Source organism: Calliopsis andreniformis, unplaced genomic scaffold (genome assembly GCF_051401765.1).
Source record: "Calliopsis andreniformis isolate RMS-2024a unplaced genomic scaffold, iyCalAndr_principal scaffold0022, whole genome shotgun sequence".
NCBI lineage: Eukaryota > Metazoa > Arthropoda > Insecta > Hymenoptera > Andrenidae > Calliopsis > Calliopsis andreniformis.
In genome coordinates, this window is record NW_027480432.1 from 12,603,645 (window position 1) to 12,628,294 (window position 24,650).

General features: G+C 36.8%; 1 protein-coding gene across 2 annotated transcripts in view; it reads left to right on the forward strand.

Annotated features, from left to right (window-relative positions):
* LOC143187082 (superkiller complex protein 3) overlaps nt 1-20,197 on the forward strand; it is a 58,893-nt gene extending 38,696 nt beyond the window's left edge. For both annotated transcript variants that reach the window (XM_076391040.1, XM_076391041.1), the window contains exons 5-14: nt 4,050-4,520; nt 4,598-4,752; nt 6,982-7,117; nt 7,243-7,610; nt 11,361-11,680; nt 14,043-14,342; nt 14,746-15,003; nt 17,367-17,750; nt 18,964-19,225; nt 20,008-20,197. In XM_076391040.1, coding sequence (XP_076247155.1) covers nt 4,050-4,520; nt 4,598-4,752; nt 6,982-7,117; nt 7,243-7,610; nt 11,361-11,680; nt 14,043-14,342; nt 14,746-15,003; nt 17,367-17,750; nt 18,964-19,225; nt 20,008-20,161 — 2,808 coding nt within the window. In that variant the 3' untranslated portion in view covers nt 20,162-20,197. The remainder of the gene's footprint in view (nt 1-4,049; nt 4,521-4,597; nt 4,753-6,981; nt 7,118-7,242; nt 7,611-11,360; nt 11,681-14,042; nt 14,343-14,745; nt 15,004-17,366; nt 17,751-18,963; nt 19,226-20,007) is intronic.
* The last annotated feature ends 4,453 nt before the right edge of the window (nt 20,198-24,650 follow it).

Genomic DNA, 24,650 nt, shown 5'->3' on the forward strand with positions numbered 1-24,650 from the left:
CAAGGGGATGTGGGGGGTGAACATCTTCAAAACTTGTGAGGAAGTTTAGTACTGAGTTATCGTGAGTTGATCCCAGGTTGGCAGCTATGCTGTGGATGCGTGCGAATACCTTTGCAAGTTCCTCTGCTCTGTGTTTGTCATTGCTTGTTAGTGTACCGTTAACGTAGAGAGGTGGAATTGGATTGTAGGTTTTGGTGAGAATTTTGTAGGTTTTCCAAAAGGTAGGATCAGGTTTATTTAGGGATTTTATGTTTTCAGCCCAGGCTTTCCTCTTGAGGTTTACCAATCTGCTATTAATTTCTTTGGAAAGGAGGGTGATTTGTTCACGAAAGAAAGGGTGTCCGGTTCGTTGTTGGAGTTTGCGGTATCTGCGTCTGATGCTGATAAATGATTTGAGTAGAGAGTCGTTATAGATGTCTCCTTTGGTTTGGGAGAAGGTTGAGGCTTTGTTATAGCAGGACTTTAGGTGTTTGGTTAGGTGTTCGATGCTGGAATCAATGTCTGTTATTTGGGGATGCTGTGGCGTCAGTTGTAGGTTGTGGGTTAGTTGCTCGTATTTGATCCAATCAACTTCCCTTAGAGCGTCAGGGGGTCTGAGTTGGTTCCCATCGGACCAAAGGAGGACTGGCCGATGCGGCGTGGAGAAGTCATCTGTTGTGCGGCATTTAAAGGGATATGGGTGATCTACTAGGTATATGTCCAGTGTGGAGGGGTGGCGCTTGTGGTTATTGTGGAAGATGAAGTTTGGTGGTTTAACTATTTCGTAGGAGCTTCTTTGGGAGTGGGTGAAGAGTGTAATTCCCGAACGGTTGTTTGTGAGGTTGTTCCATGAGGAATGTCTGGCATTGAAGTCACCCCCTACGATAAGGGGATACCCAATACCTGAAATAGTGTCGAGGTCTTTTTTAGATAGGTTGTTGTTGGGAGGGTTGTATATTAAGCCTATGAAGAGGGATGGTGACAGGATTTTTACGAAGGCAGCTTCGAAGTTGTTTGAGTGTTTGACTGTCAGAGGAAGGAACTTTAGTGATTTGTGTATCAGGTTGATTACACCACCTCCTCGTGGTCCGAGGGTTCTGTCTTCTCTGTGTGAGTTGAAGTTAGGAATTGAGAAGTCAGTGTTGGGAGTGAGCCAGGTTTCAGTAATTAGGGCAATGTGGATATTGTGGAGTCTAAGGACATGTTGAAGTTCGTTTTTTCTACTGGTTAGAGAGCCAGCATTCCATAGTAGAAAGTTGGGGCTACGGGCCATTAATCTAACGTTTGGGATACTGCCATGAAAGCTCGAAGTTTCTCAAAATTTGTTTTGCAATTTCTGAGGCGACTGAGTAGTTTCTGAGCTGCTGTTAGCATTTTATCAATGTTGCAGATCTTATTGATCTCTTGAAATGTGCCCATGAGATCTTCGAAGGCTGTGGGGGACGAGGATGGATTGTTTTGTGGGACAGATTTGGTGTGTGGGGGAGTTGGGTCCGTTGTTGTTGTTGGTTGACAGGCCTGTTTGTATGAAATGCCTGGGCGAATATACGAATTTGGTAAAGTGCGGTGAGATGGTGGTTCAATTTCTGTCTTGATGGAGGGTCTGGATGCCAGGAATTTCTGGAGTGAAGGACATCCACTGTAGTTTACAGTATGAGTGCCCGCGCAATTTGCGCAGGTGGGAGGGATTTCAAAGACCTTGGTGCAATCAGAAGAGCGATGGTTTCCGGCGCACTTGACGCATTTGGGGCTGTAGTTGCAGTTGGATGAAGAGTGGCCGAATACTTGGCAATTGAAACACTGTTTGTGTGTTTTGTTTGGCATGAATTTTTGCCAGTAGACTCGTGTTTGAAAAGGTGTCCTATTTTAGTGACCGATGTGAGGCTGGTCCCCATAGGGAATGAGACTTCGTAAGTGGCGTAGTAAGAGTTGATGTTTTTATTTCCCAGGAGGGAAACAGAGGTAGGGTTGGGTCCGTATTGCTGTATTTCTGAGAGGAGGTCTGAGGGGTCCATTTTTGGGAGACCCTTGAGTACCGTTGATAGGTACTTTTCTGAGTTTAGTGTAAATGTGTGAAATGGGACTTTGGATTTTGAGAGTTGTGCTTTGAGAATCTTGAAATCCTCAACGTCGCGTAAGTTTACCCGAACTCGGTTGCCGAGAAATTTTAGGGTAAAATTTGCGTTACCGAGGTCCTTGATAAGACTGGATCTAAGTCGAATTATATTGTCGTCGAAGCCTGCTATATAAATGGGAGGAGGTTTGGAGTCAGTACGTTGGGGGGTGGGTGCTGTATCTGTGGAATTGATTGGGGCAGCCGTGGGACCCTGCTGGGGATTAGTAGTGTTTGAAGCTATAGGCTCGGTAGAAAATGAACTGAATAGTTCGAAGCGATTTTTTGTAGGGATATCGGAGTCGGAGTCGGTGTAGTTTCTGTGATTGAGTTTATCTATATCCATAGGGGGCGCTGTCCTTGAATTTGGATTTCTTGGAGGGTTTACTTCTACTAGGAGGAGTTTGGAAACCATCATCACGAAGAGGTGGGGCCGAGGACCCAGAGGGGTTAGGGAATGCTTGGTTTAGCATTTTGTTGAGGTTAGAAGGGAAGTTTTTGTCCATACTCACAGGTGAAGCTGACCGGGAAGAGTCATTTGATGGTATAACTGGAGTTGTCCTTAAGTGATTGGATTGAAGGAGGGTGTCCTTGTCCTGGTACTTTGCCAGTGAGGGCTCCGTTGCTGTAGTGTTTGTAGCATCGATGATCCTGGGGTAAGGGTTACTGTCCCTTAGGGTTGAATTCCTCCGCCCATGCGGGCCCTTGATTTTAAGAATCTTTGATGTGATGCTCAGCTTGCCGAATTGGATTCAGTGTACTCAGAACAATTTAATCACTATGATTTGTCACTGTGACACCACGCGGGTGCTGTCTTCGTAAACTATGCGCGCGAGGAACAATTCGAGGTTTGTAGTTACGTCCGAATAGCTCGGGCGCCGAGCGAGGAGTGCTATCCAAAGTGCTATCCAAAGTGGTAGAATGTGGGAATGTGGAATAATTCTGGATTTTGTGGAGCGAATCTGGAGAACGCTCTCGTTCTTAGTGCGATTTGCACGCCTTATATTTTCGAGGTGTGAGATCTTTACTTGCGGGATCGCGGGATCCGCGGTGGCCGCCTCGCGGCCGTGGCGTGAACTAGGTCTGGGTTAGGTCTGGGTTAGGTCTGGGTTAGGTTCGGGAAGTTCGCGGCATCCCTCTTACTCGTTACAAAGTTTTCGAGTAAGAGAAGTTTAATATACGTATGAAAATGTAACTTATAAAGTTTGTGTACTAAAGTTAACAATACGCTGATTGTAATAACTTAAACAGAGAAAAATATAATTTCAACTTGGAAAGTGTTAGTGTCTTAAGTTTTCTCTTAGAACTCATTTTACTCAAAATTTTGTTCAACGTAAACGCGACAGCAACAATTTAAGACGATGATAAGAATTATATTGTACATTCGATTTATGACAAAGGAGCAGCTTGCATGAAGATGCATGGATGGAAGCGTATAGACACACCATGTGCCATCTTATGCTTTCCAGCATTCATTTGTTTGACACATTAAAACAAATATCTATAAGTTCGAGTTATAGAGGTAGCGAACGATAAAAGTTTGACTTATAGAAGTGAACTTCGACTAGTAGAGGTTTAGTTATTTTGAATTTGAATTATAGGGATAAAAAGTGCATGTAAATATGTGGTAAATAATTTAAGTTAAGGTAAGCTTTATTTCGATTTATAGACATTTTCGTAGCAGAGCGGAAGGAAATGAACAAAATTTTCGTCGTATACAAGTCGAGTTATCGAGGTTCGACTGCATATGTATTTTGGAAATTATTATACACATTACACACGAAAAGTATTTCTGCGTAGAATTATACATGTACGAATTTGAGACGTACAGAGATTTTTTGTTTGTTTCTATGTGAATTGTCACCTCTCTGTAAAAGACTGTACTATTATCCCTAACACTTTTTACCAATGTTTGCATCGTTTATATATTTGCATATTTTGTTTAATTTTTAATTAGCATTTAAAAACGCATCATTCGGAACGGTTGGAATTCATTCATGCCCGAATTCGGATATTATTAGATGATTCTGACGTATACGATGAACTGAAGAATTGGGAATCACAGAAGAATGAAATTAAAGCCCAAGCAAGTATTTTAAGGGCCTTATATCTGATGCAGCACAAACAACTAGACGAAGCAATACATGTCCTTGATTCAGCGCTGGAAACATCTGAGGCATGGTTACTTCTTGGTATAATATATTGGGAAATGGCAGAACACAAATATAGTCTAATGGCATTTCTAAATGGAATAAAAAGTGATCGTTATAATTGGGAGTGTTTAGTTTATTTAGGACATTATTACCGTGAATATGGTAATGATCTGGAACGCTCTAGAAAGTGTTATCAATCTGCATTACAAATTAATCCAAATTCTGAAGAAGCTGGCATTGGTTTAAGTACTGTGTTTAGACTTCTTAAAAATTACGTAAGTAGACTTTAATATTTTTATTTATTTTTTTTGCATATAAATGTTTAGAATATTTAAACAAATATTATTTATAGGACGCTAATGTACAGCTACTGCAGAAATTAACCACAAAAGATGGTGGTCCTAGTTGGGCATGGTTACAGCTTGGTTTGCAATATCTTGATCATGGAGATGCATTGCAGGCTATTAAAGCTTTTCAACGTGTTATTAGAGCTCATCCTAATGATAAGTAAGTTATGTTAAATATATTTTGTAAATTGATTTTTTTATCGTCAATGATACAAAATTAAGGATAAAACTATTCTTTATGGTTCGACCGTCAGGGCAATATTTTAACAATTAATAAGTATGAACAAAAGTTTCTCTAACGAATTTTTTACGTAACTTTATATATAATAACATAGTATATTCTGCAACATACGAAACTTTAGTAGGAAACAACAGCTTTGTAGAGATGGAACAGTAGGTTATTTTTAGTGCGAATTTATATCTGACTATAAATATTTGTGTCTGTTACTAATATTTTTTATTATATGTAATTACAGTTAGTCATATAAAATGCTGCGTAGATATAGTCTTCTGCTTTATTACGCTTTATAAGTAAACATAACAAACTATTTTGAAATTCTTATTCGGTTGAAAATATTTGTACATGACAGATATCAATATGTAGTAATTGATAATCTTGAATTATATTTTGTATTTTGTAACTGAAATCGAAATGTATTTTGTAGAACTGAGTGATATACTCTTTTAACCCTTTCGCGGCGAACAGCGCCTTTTGGCGCTCAGCTATAGATGCTCTCTCCGAGCGAACAGCGCCTTTTGGCGCCGTCCGCTTTTATCAGTAGCTGCCCAATAATGCCCATTAAGTCGTTTGTTTTCGATACGTTAGCAGCACACGTTTCTTGTGCAGAGATTTTTTTATATAATCAAATACAATTATCCATAAATTTTGCCTCGATCATGGATACATGGACGACGAATATGAGCTGCGATAGTGTGGATCCGGCTGCTTGGAGCGCAATACACTTCTGAGCGCTCCGCCGCGAAAGGGTTAAAATGTAAACAATAACACTACGAGTGAAAGAAAAAATTTCTGAGTTATATAGAAATTTTCACAATTTTAGTGAGTGTTTTATAGTTTTGACACCGCGTGTATATCTGGAAACGCCTAGATTCTTATTTATACGTTATTTTGTATTGCGTAAAATACTGTCCCAAATCCTGTGAAAAGTAAGAAAAACATGGAATACTTTTGGAGAATAGGTTCTAAACACAAACACAATGAAGAAATTTCAAATATGCCCCAAAACACAAAGTTTCCTATTAACACGCTATTCTGGACTGATTCGATACACAACATTCTGGACTGATTCGATACACAACAATCTGGACTGATTCGTACATACCTGTTGCCGCCCGGTCCATCCCATTTGTTTGTACCCACTCAGGAAAGCTTAATGTAATTGGCAACGATACCTTTGTTTTCTTCCTCAGACTGACGGAAGGCTTCTCGAAATCGGGCAAAGTAGACCCTTTCTTATGACTCTAATGGGTTTTTAAGTGGGATATCTTAAAAGATGCACCACAAGGGACGGTTATAAAAAGAAATAATGGGTTATCTTCTAATAAAAATTCATTAGATCTTTATGAAAATCTCACTATTAGATTCCTTATGTTTTCCTGGTGAAAATGATATAAAATATAACATAATTCGGAATATTTTGAATACTTGTGTTACGAGTCCAGACGAGTTACGTTGCCTGGAAATCACCATACAAGGGCAGATAGGCATTTCCGTTGCACCCAATTAATAGAATTCTCTGAAACTAACAATAAAATCCTTCTCAAATACCCCATCCTCACCACCAAAAATAAAAATGCTTTGTTTTGACAATAAGCTACTTGTTCGACGTTTGGAAAGTATTACAACTGGATTGCCAAACTTACATGCAGTATCAACCTCTGCCGGGTTGTACCATCCATCCAGCGTCACCTTACGTTATTTGTATTATTAACTATTATCGTAAATAATTTTTTATATAATTTTCTGAATGATTAGTTTACTAGTAGACCGCCATCCACAGAACATGAAACCGATAACTTGCGCCCAAATTAGTTATAGGTTTGGTCATATTTTTATGTTTAACCGCATTCCTTATAACTTCCCATGGGTTCTCGAATAAATAACTATGTATTACAATTTTCATTTCTAAGGATGCGTAGAATTTTGCCGTACAATAATTTTTCATGTCTGGTCAATGCCAAAATTCGCATATCTTTAACGTTGCTTCTTCTTATGACAGAGTATGACTTACATTTGAAAGCTTCAGCAGTTAGGACTGAATTACACAACAAAATATCTCTAATTTTGAATAATGTTTAATTACAAAATAATTAAATGAATAATTAACAATACATATAACACCCTTTACCTGCGTTATTTCATTTTCAGTCACAATTGGGAATCTTTAGCAGATGCATACTTTATACGAGGTGCTTATACATCGGCATTGAAGTCTTACCAACGAGTGTTAGAATTGTGTCCAACGTCATTGTACGCAATGATACAATTGGCAAATATAAAATTAGTTAGTATTATGTACGGACTAATATTTTTCAAGTACATGTTTTTATAGAAGTTTGTTTATTAATGTCGATTTTCATTCTTAATAACTATTTAAATTTTCATAATATTCTACATTTCATTTCATAGATCATCAAGCAGTACAAAGAAGCAAAGACAGATTTTGAGCATATATTACTGAGTGAACCAATGAATGTACCAGCATTAAAGGGACTGTCTGAAGCCTGTGTAGCTATAGCAAACGAAAATATTGCCAAACAATTTTTTGGACGTGCTAATGATAACCTACAACAAGCATTGGATAGTCTATCGATAGCTGTTATGGAACGTAAAGATATATCTTCTATTTGGAAATTGCTTGGTGATACATGTTACAGAACTGCATTAATGCCAGAAAAATATAGTTATTTAAAAGTACCATCTATATTATTGAACAACTGTAATGATAAAGGTACTAAATTGATTAAGCGGAAGGATATATTTTCATTATCAGCCAGGTAAGTTTATTTGATATATACCTTTGTACATACATAATAGAAAAAAATATATTTTATTTATATGAATCTCTTAGATTGTTTACTGTTTTAATTGTAGAATGTGGTATGGAAAAGATAAAATATTTCTACACATCTCAATTACTTTGAGAATTAAACACATAATACTTATTACGATTAAGTTAAAAGTTAATATAAGATATTGTAATGAAAAATTGTAAACTCGAATACACTTTCACATTTTTCGCATCTTAATCTCCGTAACATTGAAAGCGGAAGAGACTCCATAGTTCGCACCATACATACACATATCTCGCTCGCTCATGGTGCTGTATAGCGCGTGATTTAAATTTTGATTGATTCTAACAGAATCATTAGTTAAAAACTATATTTAAGGGCGAGTTCTTAATAAAGCAGCATATAACAATAGGAGAAATTCTAGGAAGGGTAATAGAAGAAGTACAGTAACAGGGAAAGGATATAAAGAGAGATGACAATAATTAAAAAACAAATTTAAGAAAGTAAAGAAGCATTACAAGGAAAGTAGCAGGAAGTTTAGAAAAAATAAAAGAAGTAGGGGGTCCTTGGTTGAATATATTTCAATTTTTTTGTGTCTTATATTTTCTGAGATTTCATCTTGAGTTTCTTAAACAGCACAATGCATACTTTTTTACTTTCCCGACTGTTACATATAGGATGTTACGCGTCTAGCGCGGGCGCGTTGGTTGGCGGTAATCTCTGCTCAAAACGTTACACACGTTAACAGTACTATTGAAAGTGAACTAGAGCAGTTAATTTCATCCTCGATGATAGTTAATTTTGTGAGTACGTTCTCGTCTGGTCCTATACAGGCCCCATGGTAAATGTTTGTTCAGAGGAAGAAGGTGAAGGCTTGTTTGGAATTACGATTAATGACACTGAATTGCGGTTGCAATGTATATGAAAGTATATTCTGATATCCAGGGTGTAACAAAAATGTTGTAGTTCCTTGAAAGAGGTGATTCAGGGAGTGATTTGAAATAACATTTTCCTTAGCGAAAATGTTAGATGAGGCTTCGTTAACGAGTTATTAACGAAAAACACCGGCCAATGGGAGCGTGAGTTTGTCGCCCAAGCGACGGCGGTAGCGTTGGATACATCAAAGGAAATGCATGCATCAAAGGAAATAGCATTAGTATGAAAACTGAAAGCGACATAACAAATAATACCGCGTCCTTTTTTTGTTTATCACTTGAAATGAATAATTAATTAAAATCGAGAAAAGCTATGTGCAACGTAAAAACACGAATGTACAGTTTTTTTGTTTAAGGAGAATCAAGAATAATAATTACTTGGTGTGAGAGGACAAAATGAACGGAGAATTGGAGAATTAACGTTGAAGATAGAAACGTTGAAAGTAGTCTGCGTTAGATTTAAAAAATAATAATCATTGAATTAAATGCAATTCAGCTGTCGTTTGTAAACCTGTGTTACTGGGTCACTGTACCGATCCTGGTCATCGACCGTCGAAATGGTTTATGCTAGGGTAGAATTTTTCCAGAGAAGCTCCTTGTACCATTACGTAGTTTAAGCACCGCATATACATTGTATATGTATATTTCATATACATTGCTCCGCAAGGGCCATAGACCATGTGTTTTTTTACGGTTTCGTACAGGGTTGGATCTTCTTCTTTATTTGGTAACTCCGTTGAAATAATGCTATCAATTTGATCCGGTTTAATTTTATTCACTAACCATATCAGCAGATGGACATGTGGCAACCCACGTTTCTGACATTCTATAGTGTACATGTGCCATCGAGGTGGACCAAATATGTGAACCTTGTTTATGAGATATAGGAGTTTTTGTACTTTTAAACGAAATACTCTATTCACTATGTCGTTTCTGTCTTGTGGAGTTAAATTGGAGTAGATACTTTCTTTGATTTCTGCCCAGTTCGAATTACATGTTGCAGTTATAAAGAGATCAGGTTTACCATGATGTCTGACATAAGTCATGTCATTCTGCGATTTTTTACGTAAATATCGAGGCCCACCCGTGAACGATGAAGGCAGTATAATCAATTGTCCAATGTCGCTACTGTGCTCATTCAACTGTAAAGCATCCTGAAGATGAATGTAATTTTCTGTTCTCAATTTACTTTGATTGTTCTGGATGTAAACCAATCACTCTGATTCAATTTTTGCATATTGATCGACTAAGTATTAATTCGTTAACATTCCATACCTAAGTAGGAGGTTAAAATTGTTATGCCTTGTCATGGGCACTGAACGAAGCAATGTTCTATTACGAATATAAGTCTTTGTTAATGATTTTTATCAAATCATTTAGGTTTAGGGTTTTGCTGAACTTGCTTGGAAAAATCCTAGAGGTTTTATTTATAATGTTACATTCCATAAGAGGGGGGTCTCTATTGATGGTATTTTTGGTATTTTGCTTTTCCGAACAGCACAAAAATGTATTGAAAAATTAGGTTGCGGTGTAGCACTTCACTTTGGGCACGGTAGGTATGAGCTTTTGTGAGTTTTGTTTTATGAGCTATTGAAGCTTTTAAGGATACCTATGTCCGCTACCTACGAAGGTCGAAAGATGGCTGACGTTGCCATTACGCTACAGCGTTACGTAGTAGATGGTGTAACTAAAACTGTATTTCAGCTAATAATGAAACTTCAATCATAAATATCTAAAAAATTACTGAGTTTCTGCCATGATGATGCTATATTATCGTAAACAGAATAACTATATTTACAAGTACGCAAAGTTTCAATTAAATCGGCATCCCGAAGGTCTTGCGCTTTCCTTCTAAATGACAAGGTAGTTAAGCCTGTATTTTTACGTATGATTCAAGTCAAACCTTTAACAATTTTGTCTGACTAAATACGCTTACTCAAAAGAAGAAGAATTAAAAATTAATCTTCAATGTTATGAACAATTTCCCGATTTTTTTTGCAAATATGTCCGGCGATCCAAAGATGCAGTGCACCGTTGGAAGCTATGACAAATAAATTTTATATATGAAATCCCTATAAAAAGGCCTTACGACATCGTTGAAAAGAAATCTCAAAGAAGGTCAAGAAAATGGCATTCTGAATTGTCAGTTTTACATAATTCTGCTTTACATCGAGTAGACTATTCTCAATAGCAACTTTGAAAGTCAGTCTGAGTACAGCTCGGATGTTGTTCTATAACTGTTGCAGGTTTCGGAGTTTGTTTCGGTATACCTTTCCTTTCAAATAATCCCATAAGTGGATGTCAGGCTATTAAATCTAGTCTATGCTGGAAATTTAATTTCTATTCGTTTTGAAATTAGTCGCTTTGCAAAAAAGTTACATCCACAGTTCTACTGTTGTCGTTCTGGAAGTCAAGAAGAGTTCTTCATCATAAATCTTCCTGACTTGTAATTTACAACCTGAAAACAGTTATCCTAAAAGATTTCGAAAGAAATAGTTGATTTTTAAAAACAAGTGAGATCTTATGACTGATTGTACAGAAATAGATCTATGCTAACTGTAGGAAAGATTTGCTACATAACATGACAATGTCGCACGAAATACATAGTATAAATGAGAGTCCACTTCAAGCCATGCGCCAGCCTAGACAGAAATGCCTAACAGGTCTCCTATTGAAAATCAAACAATAATTAATACATATTGTTGTCGCACATCTATGTTGTTTACATTAAAACAGTTAAAAATTAAACACTAAGAATTTACATTTATCATAAATAATTTATTACCTGGTTTTATTTCAGGGCTTACTGTTATGCGTTGTCAATTTCTCCACAATCTGCTCTACTGTGGCACGATTTAGCATCTTGTTACCTAATGCAGCTGCACCTTGATCCATCAGTTGACCATAAACCTCTCGCTAGTAAATGTCTTGCTGCTGCGAAACATGCCATCAGACTTTCTCCATCAATGTGGTTACATTGGAATCTTCTGGGTGTCATTTGTATGTTACCATACGTAAAAAATTATGCTTTAGCACAACATGCATATGTTACAGCGATTGATAAGGACTTCAATAATGCCGTAGTTTGGACTAATTTGGGAACTTTATACTTACACATAGGTATTATACTATTTTTATAAGTAAATTTTTAAAAAGGAAAATTATTTATAAATGTTTATAAATATGTTTCATATTTGCCATCTCTTTCTATTTTAATGTTAATGTTACTTTTATTTGCGCAAAGATTCCCAATTTGTAGTCGTTAAACACTTAAGGGACGCATTATTTTTCTCATAGTAAAGAAATTGATATAGTCACAAAATCACAAAATTGTAACAAAAAATTGTCGATTTTCGTACTGTTGTAACTTCGTGAATAGACATCGTACAATAGTTCATCGACCTTATTTTAAATAGTGATGCTTCTATTTCCACTTCCAGGAATTGAATTTTTTTGAAAATTTTTTATAACAGAAAACGAAGTGAAGAACTGAAGGTAGTTTGTTTTCTAAAAAATTTTACATATTCAAACGACTTCACGAATCCCAATAAGTTTTTGTGATGTTTTTTACAATAAGTTTATAGAGCAGCGCTGTCCAGCGTAAGGGCCCTTCACTCGCTTACTTTCCGTTCCAATAATTCTGTTGCTCCACCAACCGATAGGTTGTTTGTAGTGTTGAGCTTTCTTATAAATAGAGACACTAACATACACTAACATACGGGCGCCTTCATAGCGTCGCGTGGTTTCCTTAACGATGGAAGCGGGAGTGGGAGATCCCACAGGGCTTGCGAGCCTTCGTTTGGCCAGCACTGCTATAGAGGATGACCTGCCTTTTATCTACAATAATCTCCTCAAAATTATTATGCGATTTCTTCTCATTGTTTTATTGCACTTTAAACGAAATGTGCACTGCTGGTATTATTAGGGGAGACCAGGGACAAATATAACAATTTAAATTTTTGACTCTATAACTTCTAAGTTTCATAGTATTTTTAAAAAGGTCGTACAGGACAGTAAACCTACATTATTAAACAACATAATCAAACCCAAAAATTAGCAATATATCACACCAACTTTTTAAAATAAATCTTTTTTTAAAGTATGTCATTTGTTACTTTTGTCCCCACCGCTAGAGACGAAAGTAACATGCAATAATATGAGGTAGGGGTGACGAAAATCCTATTTTGGTTTGAAAATTAAATTAAGTAATAGAAAAAATACTTTTGAAAGGTATTTCTACTTATTCTGAACATAATGTGTAATATCTATTGAATATAATACAAAAAAGTCAGATTTTTCTGAAGCCAGAACAACAGGATACGTAATTGAAACAGACCCTATAAGTTTACTTTTAATACACTGTTTCAATAAAATATTAAAATACGAAAAACCGCTTATTATTACATGTTACCAAAAACTAAGGTGAAAGAGAGATGGAAATGACATGCAAAGATGGAAGCACAAAATTATTAATCAACTAGTATTTGTTTTATAACGTTTGTTACATTCGTTCCGTATTATGTTTGTCCCTGGCCTCCCCTACCTCGTGTATGTGCGGGCGGGCGTGTTTAATTCTCACTTACAATTCGTGTGTTTCTAGTGTGCTTACAAATGAGTAGTATCCTCTTGTTATCTTAAAAATTCGCGATATCGTTTTTACATATTAACGTGTTATCGCATTATTTCTTACATGAACGTATAAGGGCAATGTTAAGAAGTGATGAAGGAATAAGAAGGTGATATTTGTTCCAACATGCACAAGCAGATCACTAAACGCACACTAAGTCTACACTATATTTATAATATACTATATAAGATATTTCTAAACATGTGGGACATTTTTGGAAGGTAGATTCTAGACATGAAAATAATGAAAAAAGTTCATGTGTACATATGTCTAGAAACGTTTAATTTTTTTATTATACGTTATTTTTCATTGCGTATGGTGTGAAACTTTCTCTAAGATTCATAACTATGCGCCACTCATTTAATAGGCCATAATACCTATGGGCTTAGTAGAACCTTAAAGAGGATAGCACACTATGCAGGCAAGAAAATGGACCAGCATATTAGGCAATATTTAATGCCGTGTGATTAAAAGAGTATGATTTTCCGGGCGTATGTGCATTTGAATTTTTTTCATTGTCTTCGTGTCTAGAACCTATCGTCCAAAACTGTCCTACATGTTTGGGAACATCCTGTATGTGTAATGCACCATATCTATAGTATATTACCGTACACGCAGCCCGGAATCTACTGGATCGTTCTCTTAGAATTTATATAAATCCATATAACAATTTTTTCCGTTTTCCTGGCGAACCCTGCATATGCTGTACAGAACGATGTCAGCAGTTACTGGTACATGTTTTGATACATGTATACTGTGAATGTATTATGTTTGTTATTAGATATTTAATGTAGTATTCTATGTATTAACTTACTTATGATGCGTTTTGATAGTTTGTTTACATTTTTTCCCTAGGAAACTTATATAAAGCAAATGAGGCTTATTCTCAAGCTCAGCGAGCAGATCCATCATACATAAATAGTTGGATAGGACAAGCAATAATTGCTGAAATGATGGGTAAAAAAGAAGCAATTGATTTGTTTAGACATGCTACGCAACTAAAATATCACGATCAAGCAGCAGTTGGGTATACTCATTGGGTACTCAATGTGCTTTTGAAATCTAGGGATATCAAAAAGGATTCTTTATATACATACATAATTGAAAATATGCACGCTATATATGTAGCTGCAGATGTTCTGGATCGTTACATAGGTAAATTCATGCATTCAATTTTGTATTTTTCTTTATTGTTATTAATATACATACAGGTGTACAATTTGCCATAAAAGAATTTAATATATAATACAAGGTATTTGCAACCATATGAGATAATTTTGGAAGGTGGGATCGAATTGTAAGCATACAAGACAATGAAAAAATTTCATATAAATATATATCGAGCAACAAAAGTGTGTTACGGTATTTTAATTAAGTCAGAAAAGTTTATATATACAATGTAAATTTAGTAACTTTTGAACATTACATGTAACTTTACTGATATAATTGTCTTATGTGAACATTTTTAACGAGTTTACTAGAAAACCATTCATAGAATATTATAAGTTAATTTATTATGCACTTTTTCACATTCCTTTCATTTTCTAATCATTTGCAGAACGTCATCCAACTGACAACTATGCCCGAAATGCATATGGATTGTTATTGGAGAGACAAAAGCTGTATAAATCAGCTGCAGAACAATTTGCTGTTGCTATGTCTTTGTGTCATGGCGATGACAAAAATTTAGTGTGTATAAATTTAGCACGTGTTTTAATACAACTGAAGAAATATAACGAAGCTATAAAATTATGTCTTACATGTAAAGAAATAAATTATAATTCTCAATGCCATTTGGCATTATCGTTATTTAAAGGTAAGGATATTTTTATATTTTTTAACTGAAAAAAATCAAGAAAAAAAGTTTGCGATAGGAAATATATATTAATTTGGTGCATTTTAACTTACGTTTTAACTGATCAAGAAATACTATAATATCCATTAGTCTAATTCTCCTTTTTAATTGTATCAAGTCGAAATATGTTTAGAAGCAAACAAAAGAATAGAAGTAAATGAAAATACAAATGTCCCTTTTAATGTTACTTTAAATTAATAAAACATAAACAACTTAAAGAAACAATTTTCCAAATATAATCATTGACTGATCTTAAAAATATAAAGGATTTCCAACAAATACGCAAATCTCGACTCTGACATCGTATATTGGGACACTAGTCTATTTTTCCTTATTGTTGTTTAACTGATGACACGCTTAAGATGCTTATTCATCTGTAAAGTTAACTGTCATAGTTCTGCATGTGCGAAGCAGGGCAACTATGCTTACTTCAAATTACTGTTTTTTGTACTTTCCATTAATCACAAAAAGCCTTTTTTATTTAATCATAAATTTGTATACATATTTTACACATTAATCTTCAAGTATCCGGTAATCTATTACTGACACAAGTAACTGTGCCGTTGTGCATTAATTCCACACGTGTGGAATATTTTAAGTATTCTAACTTAACCATTTCGCATTTATGGACGAGATATTCCGAGACACAACATCGTTCGTACAATACCACAAACGAGATATCTCGTCGGTTGCAGAATGTTTCAGTTGGACTGGTGATAAGGGCCAATTTGTCGTCTAGTCATCACTATTGATGTGGAGTCAATTTGACGTCAAATCATCACTAGTAACATCAGAACAATGGTCACCACTTACAAGTTAAAACCCTCATAGACACAAGTCCTTCAATGGGACTCCTACTGTAAACAGTTCCTGCTTTCTCGACTACTAGGTCATCTTGAACAACTGACTGCCGAGTCGGGCAATCTTTTGGTCTACGCTTTATCTGCATGTGTTACTTACGTTTTTCCACAAACATTTTTTCTCTTTAAAACTTTATGAAGTTTAAACTGTAAGAGATACAACAAAGTCTATTAAGATTTTTATGCTCTATGTCTGATCTTGAATGTATCTGTAAAATTACAGAATCTTTTGATTGTTAGTTTAGTATAGACATGTTAACTTTAAAACATTACTATTGCAATACCAAGGCAGATCAGACTCTGTGTTATAGAACATTTTGTGCTTCAATTTGGATCTCTTACCACCCCTTAAAATGTCGAAAACTACATTTATTACATCCTGTATAAAGAAAACCTGCATTGAGATATAATATACTGACATACAGAGTAAAAAATATATTGTGAAAGTGCTGCAATTCCATTCTTATTTCAAAATTCCTGGTACATTGTGAATTTTAACAAATGCAGTAAGAATTCGATTTTTGAGTGTTTCCAAATTATTGACAATTTGAGATTGTTTTAATAACAATGACACCAATTGTCAGAAGAAAATAATGTCCTGTACGCTCTTCTAATTTAAGTCTGACTGAAATTAGGATTCACAATAAAAACGTACTGAACATTCTCAAAATATTTCATAATAAACAAAAAGTATATATACTTTGAATTGAAAAAATTGTCCTATTTGTCAACCTTTTTTCATCTCTAAAAAAATAGAATATACTATCAAAGTGGGACCGCTTATCTCGGTATAACCCTGTACACATATGCTTTTAATAGTAACAAATATGCAGCTCCACACAACATGTATGAAAAATGGATTAGAAGTGATATGACGTCCGAGTGTTAATATCGTTATTATAAATATGTACGTTAACACTTTATATGGCTCAGTTGCTGCAATAACGATATACCTCAAGAATCATAATTTCTCAAGAAATAAGACAATAACTTCGTTTTACCCTTCGATATTTTTATACTAACATTTCAAAAACAGGTATTTTTTGAGTTATGCTATACGTGGGCGACATGATATTTTGCGTTTATTTTCAAATGTCTCCTACACGATGAGGTTTGCCTTGCAACATGTCTCGAGGCAAGCAAGGAGTTTGAGATCCTTTAGAATTATTTCAAATTTCTTTGCTTCTTTGAAGATCGAATAAGATTCAAAACGATTCGAAATGTCCTGATCCCATCCCTAGCTGAGAGACATACCTTGAGAAAAGTCTCATCGTGCAGGGGAACAACGTTTACCTGCGGGTAACGGAAAATTCTATTTTTGCTTTGTTTACTTCACGAAGCCATAAAAAATAGTCATTAACGTGTAAACTAAAACATTCAAAGTAGTCTACACATAAATTGTTAATAATTAGATGTTCATAAATTTGTATGTAACTTAATTTATCTAAAATTTTCCATTTTCAGCTGCCCAGTATGAAAAATCTTATACAGCATATGAAACTGCGCTACGCTCGTATGCAAATACTGAAATAGAAAAAGCTTATACATTATGTGCAATGGCTGCTATAGCATATACATTTCAAGGAGTAAATGATGCTAAGACTTTGCTCTTCCAATGTATTCAAGTACAACCACCGATTATAATTGCTTTATTAGCAGCTTCAGCATTAGGGATCTTACATGGAGACTTAAATTTGACTACATTGGTGCTGAATGAACTAAATCCGTATAAAAATCATATTGAATATGGTCCAGACATCGCAATCTTATCCGCTTGTTTTTATTTAATGGAGAATAATATTGAAAATGCAGTTGCGACTGTTTCTAAAACAATTTTTAAGTATCCTGGTGAGTATCTTTTGTCTTGTATTAAATACATTCAATCCCCCCAAAACATTAAAAATGCAAAGTTTGCGCCAAATACTTAAGATGTCTTTAGACCTTTCAAAGATTGTCATGGAAAGTAATGAACTTCCCAAAAACTTTGCGCTATCTAAATTTATGAAATCATAGATAAGGCGAGTAAGTGCCTAATATTTTGGCTTACAGTGATGGGGAATGTAACATTTATATAATAAATATCAATGCAACTACACTGGATTTTGTTAGATAGCAGCAAATTAATTAAAAGTTTTTCTACAATATTTAATCACTAGAATAGTCAGATTTAACCAACTTGTCAATAGATATAACAACGTACTATAAACTAAAATAGTGGGTACTTGCACGTCTTATCCATGATTTCATAAATTGAAATGGCGCAAAGTTTTTAAAATGTTCATTTCTTTCTATGACAGTCTTTAAAAGGTTTAAAGGTACCTTAAGTACTTGGTGCAAACTTTGTATATTTAATATTTTTAGGGGGATTTCACAAATTTTTGTAAAAGTATCTACATATTTATTTAAATTAAGTAAGAATGTAATAGAACAAATTAAGATGAAGAAGTAATCGATTGTAGACTTCGCTATCTTTGATCTTATTCGCATTTAGTCCGCCATTCGATCGAGTCTTGTAATCCCATCCGAGAGACGAGTAAGAAATAAGAAAGGCTTTACCATTGTAGCGATTTTAAAAGTTACTTATTTTTGACATATCATAACTCAGCTTCCCGTGGACCAATCTTCTGCCGGTTGCTCTTACCTACAGAAGTAGGTAAGGTGTAGAGAACTACATGCCCCATCACTATCGTTTTTAATAGAGAAAATGTTTTTTTACATAGTTCTTTACATTCCTAAAGTTGCCGATTGTTCTACCTAAACAGTCATTTTATACGTAGTCTATTGGCCTGCCCTTCTCTAGCTACGCGATAATTATGTAGTTTAGAAAATTCAAGTCTAATGACCTTGACCTTAACATATGTTCTAAGGACACTTCCCTGCGCGCTTATGCTATAAATACGTAATAAGCTAATAAATAAAACTTGTCAATGGATATGTATATTTGAAATACATTTTCATAATTAAAAATAATAGTAACCTCTTGTACATGTACATATTCTATATTGATTCGTTATATTATTATATGTGTATGGGAGTCAATCAATGCTTTAATTTTTTACAGGTGATATAAGATGTTGGGTGCAATTATTAAGAATCTTATTTGAAGTAGATTTGGAAGTTTTTAATAAATGTGCACAAAAAGTATTGTTTCTTAGCAGAAATATTTCTAATATAAATAATGTGCATGTAACTTGTACATCATATTTAAATTACTTCGTGCAAAGTACAGAACGCAACTATACGAGAGCTATACAAAAACTTTTATTCACTTATCCAAGCAACGTTGAAAGTTGGGTCATATTCGTAACTACATTTCTTCCGAGGTGTGTATTTTTTCAATTCAACTAAGTTGTTTCTTTAAATTAATGATAATTGTGTATACATTATAACAGAACAATATTCTGAATATTGTTCTGCTGGACATTCGAGATAGATGCAACAGTTTCAATGGAAGCTAACAATAAGGCGTCTGAAATGATGTCATTAATGTTTAAAATACAAAAGAGGTATCTGAAAATACCCATCTCAAAAAGCTTTCGAGTAAAGTTTTAATATGTGCGGCGTGTTTTGCGTATTTATCTTACATATCACTGAATTTATAACATTTACTACAACAAAAAATTTAGCTCTCATTTAAAAAATTGAAGATGACCTTGAAATTTCGAAAAATACATGCGATAAGAATAAATCGAATTTATTCGCCTAATTTATTATTTGGGAGGTTATCGCAGTGGTTCCATTTGTGCCACTTACTTATGTAGAATTATGTGTTAGATCGATCAACGTACTAAAAAATATAGTTTCACTTTAGAAACTAAACTGGACCTCTACAAATATGTTCTCTATCGCTTCTAAAAAAAAACTAATGACGTCAAATGATATTATCTCAAAATCATTCAACTCTTAGTTCAAACAGTTTGTACTAATATTATTGTTTACTGAGTAATCGAAGTAGTTGCGGTTACGTGTTGCATCTTGTATTGTATATAGATTTTCATATCATATCATACCATAGATTTTACGAGTAAACTTTCCCACATTAAAAAAGATAACTTTCATGTTAAACATATAAATTTATTATTTATTATTTAATATATGTCAATAGGTATATGAAGAAGGATCCTAACATTGGTTCTCAGTGGCTTCCGATATTTACATCGATGATACAGAATTATGAGTGTACAAATGCAATGGCTAAGTGGTTATGTGACAGTAAGGAAAAATTAGTACAATCCATTCCAACAAAGAAAGTTTTCTGATTTGTAGGTGAAGATAAAATCAAATAAAAATATTTAAATAAATACATGTTACATTTATTAAAAAAAATATTATGCTTAAAAGTATAAGTATAATATTTCATACCTTTTACATGTCCTGTTTCAGTAGTACTCCTTGTCGTATTGTGCCGAGCATGATAGCGCATAAGGCGATTACGAAATGTAGATTTGTAAGCAATTAAAGGATTGAGAGCTATTGGATGAATTTCAGTAAGTCCTTTATTGAATAGCGAAAGGATTTGTCAAGTGGTCTTCGGAGGTTCGACTATAATTTCTTCACCTTTTCGAAATATCGTGGTTTTGTTAGATTACGCAGAGCCGCGGTAAAGTGATTGCACATTAACATGTATGGCTTTCTTAGCAACATTGTTGCGTTAGCACCCTACTTTACGTATTGCTGAGTTTATACTAAACTACACGGTACGTATCTGCACACATCACGTGTCTCATAACGCAAGATCAGTGTCTTTTGTTAAGAGGATACTTATGCTTATTTAGCTACACACCCTATTGATACTTAAACCAATACTTATTCAGGTACTTATTTAGGGTTTACTATAATGACATAATTTCAAGTTATCTATATTTTTCACACATTATTAGTCGTACACGTGTAAGCTAAATCGAACTGACTTTGACGATCTATGATATTATGAGCTCAAATAATTTTCAACAGATCAACTGCATTTAAATTTGTAATCACCATTAGCATATTTCCTCGTATGAATGTTTATACATTGCGACGTGACCGTCCCGCCGAGCCGTATTCGGCTTAGAACGGGCGTGCAGATCCGGTCACGACGCGTCCCACGCCTTGATTCTTCCGTGGGCGCCAGGTATCTTTCGATACCGGCGTGGAACGCGTCTCCCGTTTTCCCAAAACCGCGGCCCCGGCCAGCTCTTCGCGCGGAGAGGGGCGAGGTTCTTTCGAGCGCAGGGTGAGGAACGTTTCGGGATTTCGGGTTCTTACGGCGAGAACGCCAGCTAAAACACGGTTTTCTCTGGTATTAAAAGATGTATTTGAGCGAGAAACGTACAGAGGTTATGCAACTTCTTACACGCGCGGTCCTGCGACACGTGGCCGCGGGCAGTTACCCGTTCCCCGCTACAATGATCGCGTAACAAAGGTTTTCGAGCGACGACGAGGCTGAAACGCACGTTCGGCACGCGTAAGTGAACCGCCCGCGTGGCTGCTGTTACACCGAGGTTACACCAGCAAGCCGAAGATGTACCCGCACGCGACAACCGTTTGCTATCACGCTGCTAAGCCGCAGACTCGCCGTTTGGCCGAGCCCGCAGGCTTCGAGAAACCCGCACGCGAAGGCTTTCTTCCTGTAACACGGCCTATACGACCACCAGGAGTCTGCCCTCTCGAGATTTCGCTTACGAACCAATCTAATCCGAGTCAACCGGGGAGAACAATGGAGGAAGACTTACCACCTGTGACCTGGTCAGCGTCCCGCACAAGAAGAAGGCCGAGATCGCTGCGTGCGGCAGGATCTCGGCACGCGACGCTTCCCCCACTGTGCCCCGATCGGCTCGCTCATCTCGCGCGATCTCGCGACCAATAATTCGTCGCGCCGTTCGAAGATTGTCGGCTGATTGGCAGGTCCTCCCTGAGTCCCCCTGGAACTCGTCCTGCGGCGTGGATCGGAGGCGCAGTATTAAACGTCGCTCTTCCGGGGTCCGCTGCCATCGTCTGCCCGCGAGATGGCTCCCGTGGCTTCGTCCCTGCACCTCTCCGTCGAGGATCTCTCCCCGGAACGCGGGGTGAGGTGGCCAACCTCGCCCGCGTCGGCTGGTCCCCATGCACCGGTGCGTCCTCACACATCCGTGGGGCAGCCCTCCCATCGTGTGTCCTCCCTGAGTGGCACGATGGGTTCCGACGCCTCCCAATTTAGGCGTCGTGTCACTCGCCGGGTGAAGTGACTCTGGAGCGGCGGGTACCCTGGCCGCTCCCCGATTCCGAAGATCCGCCGCAAGAGACCGTGTCGGTGGTGTCGAGGTGGTCTCGCACCTGTCGCCTGCCGATGCTACCATCTAAGCCGCTGAGAGATCTCTGTTAGCTAGGGCGCAAAATAGGTGTTAGAAATGCGTTGGACTCTCGCTGGTGCGCACTAAAGACCTCTCTTGCTCCGGGAAGGGTTCGGCTTTGTGACTGGCACTTGTGCCACGTCACAACATACATGTATATGCTGCGACGTGCTCGTTCAGTCGCGCGGTCTTCAAATTCGAATGCTATGCAAAATAGGCCTACACGCTTCTAACGCCTTGATGTTGAAACAGGCGCCACGTATGTATCTTTCGATATCGGTGTGGAAGCGTGCCTCCCTGTTTCTTACCGCGGCCGAGACTAACTACTACTACGGAGAGGGTTGGGTTTTCTAGGCGAAGTGTGAGGAAAAGTTATGGGACTTCGGGTTCTTTACGGCGAGAACGCTAGTCAACACGGTCATTCTAGTTTAAATAAAATGATATATTTGCGCGAATAGCGCACAGAGGTTGGTTTGCACTTTCACACGCGGGTTGGCCCGCGGCTTGACACGTGGTCGCGAACACGGTATTTGTCACTCGCTACGGCCTGCGCGTTACACAGATGTTTTGAATCGTGACAAGACTGAAACGCACGTTGTCGACACGTTTAGATAACTGTTCACGTAGCCGCGGGTACGATTGCTCGCAGCCTGCAGGCCGAAGGTATTCCGGTAATTATTTAGAATAAGGGCCTCCTCACCGATTTCTTTGAAACTATTTTATATCATGTACTGGCCCTAGCACTAACCCATCTCGAAACATCTCTTTCACTGGTCCTAGCTCTAACCCAACTCAATCCCCTTTTTTGCTACCTACCCTCGGCCTGCCACCATAATTTTCAAAATTTTTCAAAATTTTTATCTCGAAAACGAAAAGAGAGCGACAATTATATCATTTAGAAAAATTAATCCACGTATCAAGATACATGATATAAAACAGTTTCAAAGAAATCGATGAGGAGGCCCTTATTGTAAATAATTACCGGTATTCCTGTTCGTTATCCTAACCTTGCACGTAGCCGCTGACTCGCTTGCGTCGCAGTTCGCAGGCCGAACATAATTCGGACGTGATGACCTTCCTCTTGCCGACGGCCTGTGGCGACCACCAGGAGTCGGTTTATACGCAGTATCGCATATGAAATTTCGGGTTCTGGATACACAGAGGAAAGTAGGGAAGCTCTTATCTATGATCATCCGATTCACCAACAGAGTTTTAAAGATCGTCTCTCGTCACTCGGTTACTCATTCATAAAAAAACTGAAACCTACTTTGGTAGTAGAGTATTAGAGGATCTTCGACTATGCGCAGCCGGGAGGGGGGACTGACGACGTCACGGCGGACGGATAACGGTATAAAGTTATCCAGGGCTGACGTAACAGCACCGACCAGATAATAATAGACCTAACATTCAATGGAGTTTTGTGTCTCAGGTCAAACTGCCTTACCGATGCATAGTTTGTGGACTGAATTAGGCGACCTCTACTCACGAATAACGTTCACTTGGAGAACTACCCCAACCTGAGGTGAAATATCGAATAGTGTGTGTGCTTACGTATGTATGATTTTTCAGAATAGTGTCGAATTTGACAGTTCATTCAATATAGAAAAGGAGCTTTGGCCACCCACGCTTTAGCTCACGTATCACGTGTTACGAATTAAAACATTGTAAAAAAATGTTATTTTGCATAGTTATACATATGGTCACGTCGTTACTTTTGTCTCTTCATGATATACATATAAATATAAATATAAATAATATATATACATATATATGAAAATATAATATGTTCTTTTACATAAAAATAATAAACTACCTAATTAAGAAGACCATGAAAAACAAATTCCAACTTAAATAATTGAATATGTTAGCGTCAACGTATTTTAAGAGAGAGTTTGGACGGTTAGCCGAACGAGAACGCGTGTTTGAGGGATTTATGATAGGGTAATAGGGTCTTAGTCTGCCTGTGGCTGATTGAAGGTGCATGAGATTAAACAGCCCCGTTGGCGACTGATGGCTGATGGCTACGTTTGGCCTTCCAGTTATTGGGTGTTGTGTGACTGTTTGGAAGAAGAGCGAGTGTTTAAAGAAGGCAAGCGACCAGACACCGCATTGCTAAAGAATGGGAATATTGTTCCTAAAGGATCTGACCACGGAGTGGGGAAGGCTATGCCTTTTGGTAACAGGACTGTGATGAACCCCACGGCACTTACTCCAACCGTTGTCTGAAGAACAGATTTCTTATTCTTCGTATTTTTCTGACAAATAAATTTCAATACAATTTCTTACAAATTTATTCAAACAAATTGAATCAGAGGACCGTATCTAAATTTTAAAATTGTTTATTATTATAAACAATAATCTAACGGATTTTTTCCAGTTCTATTTAAAATATCAGAGCGTTATTTATAGCAAGTCATTTTGCGAAATAATAATTGAA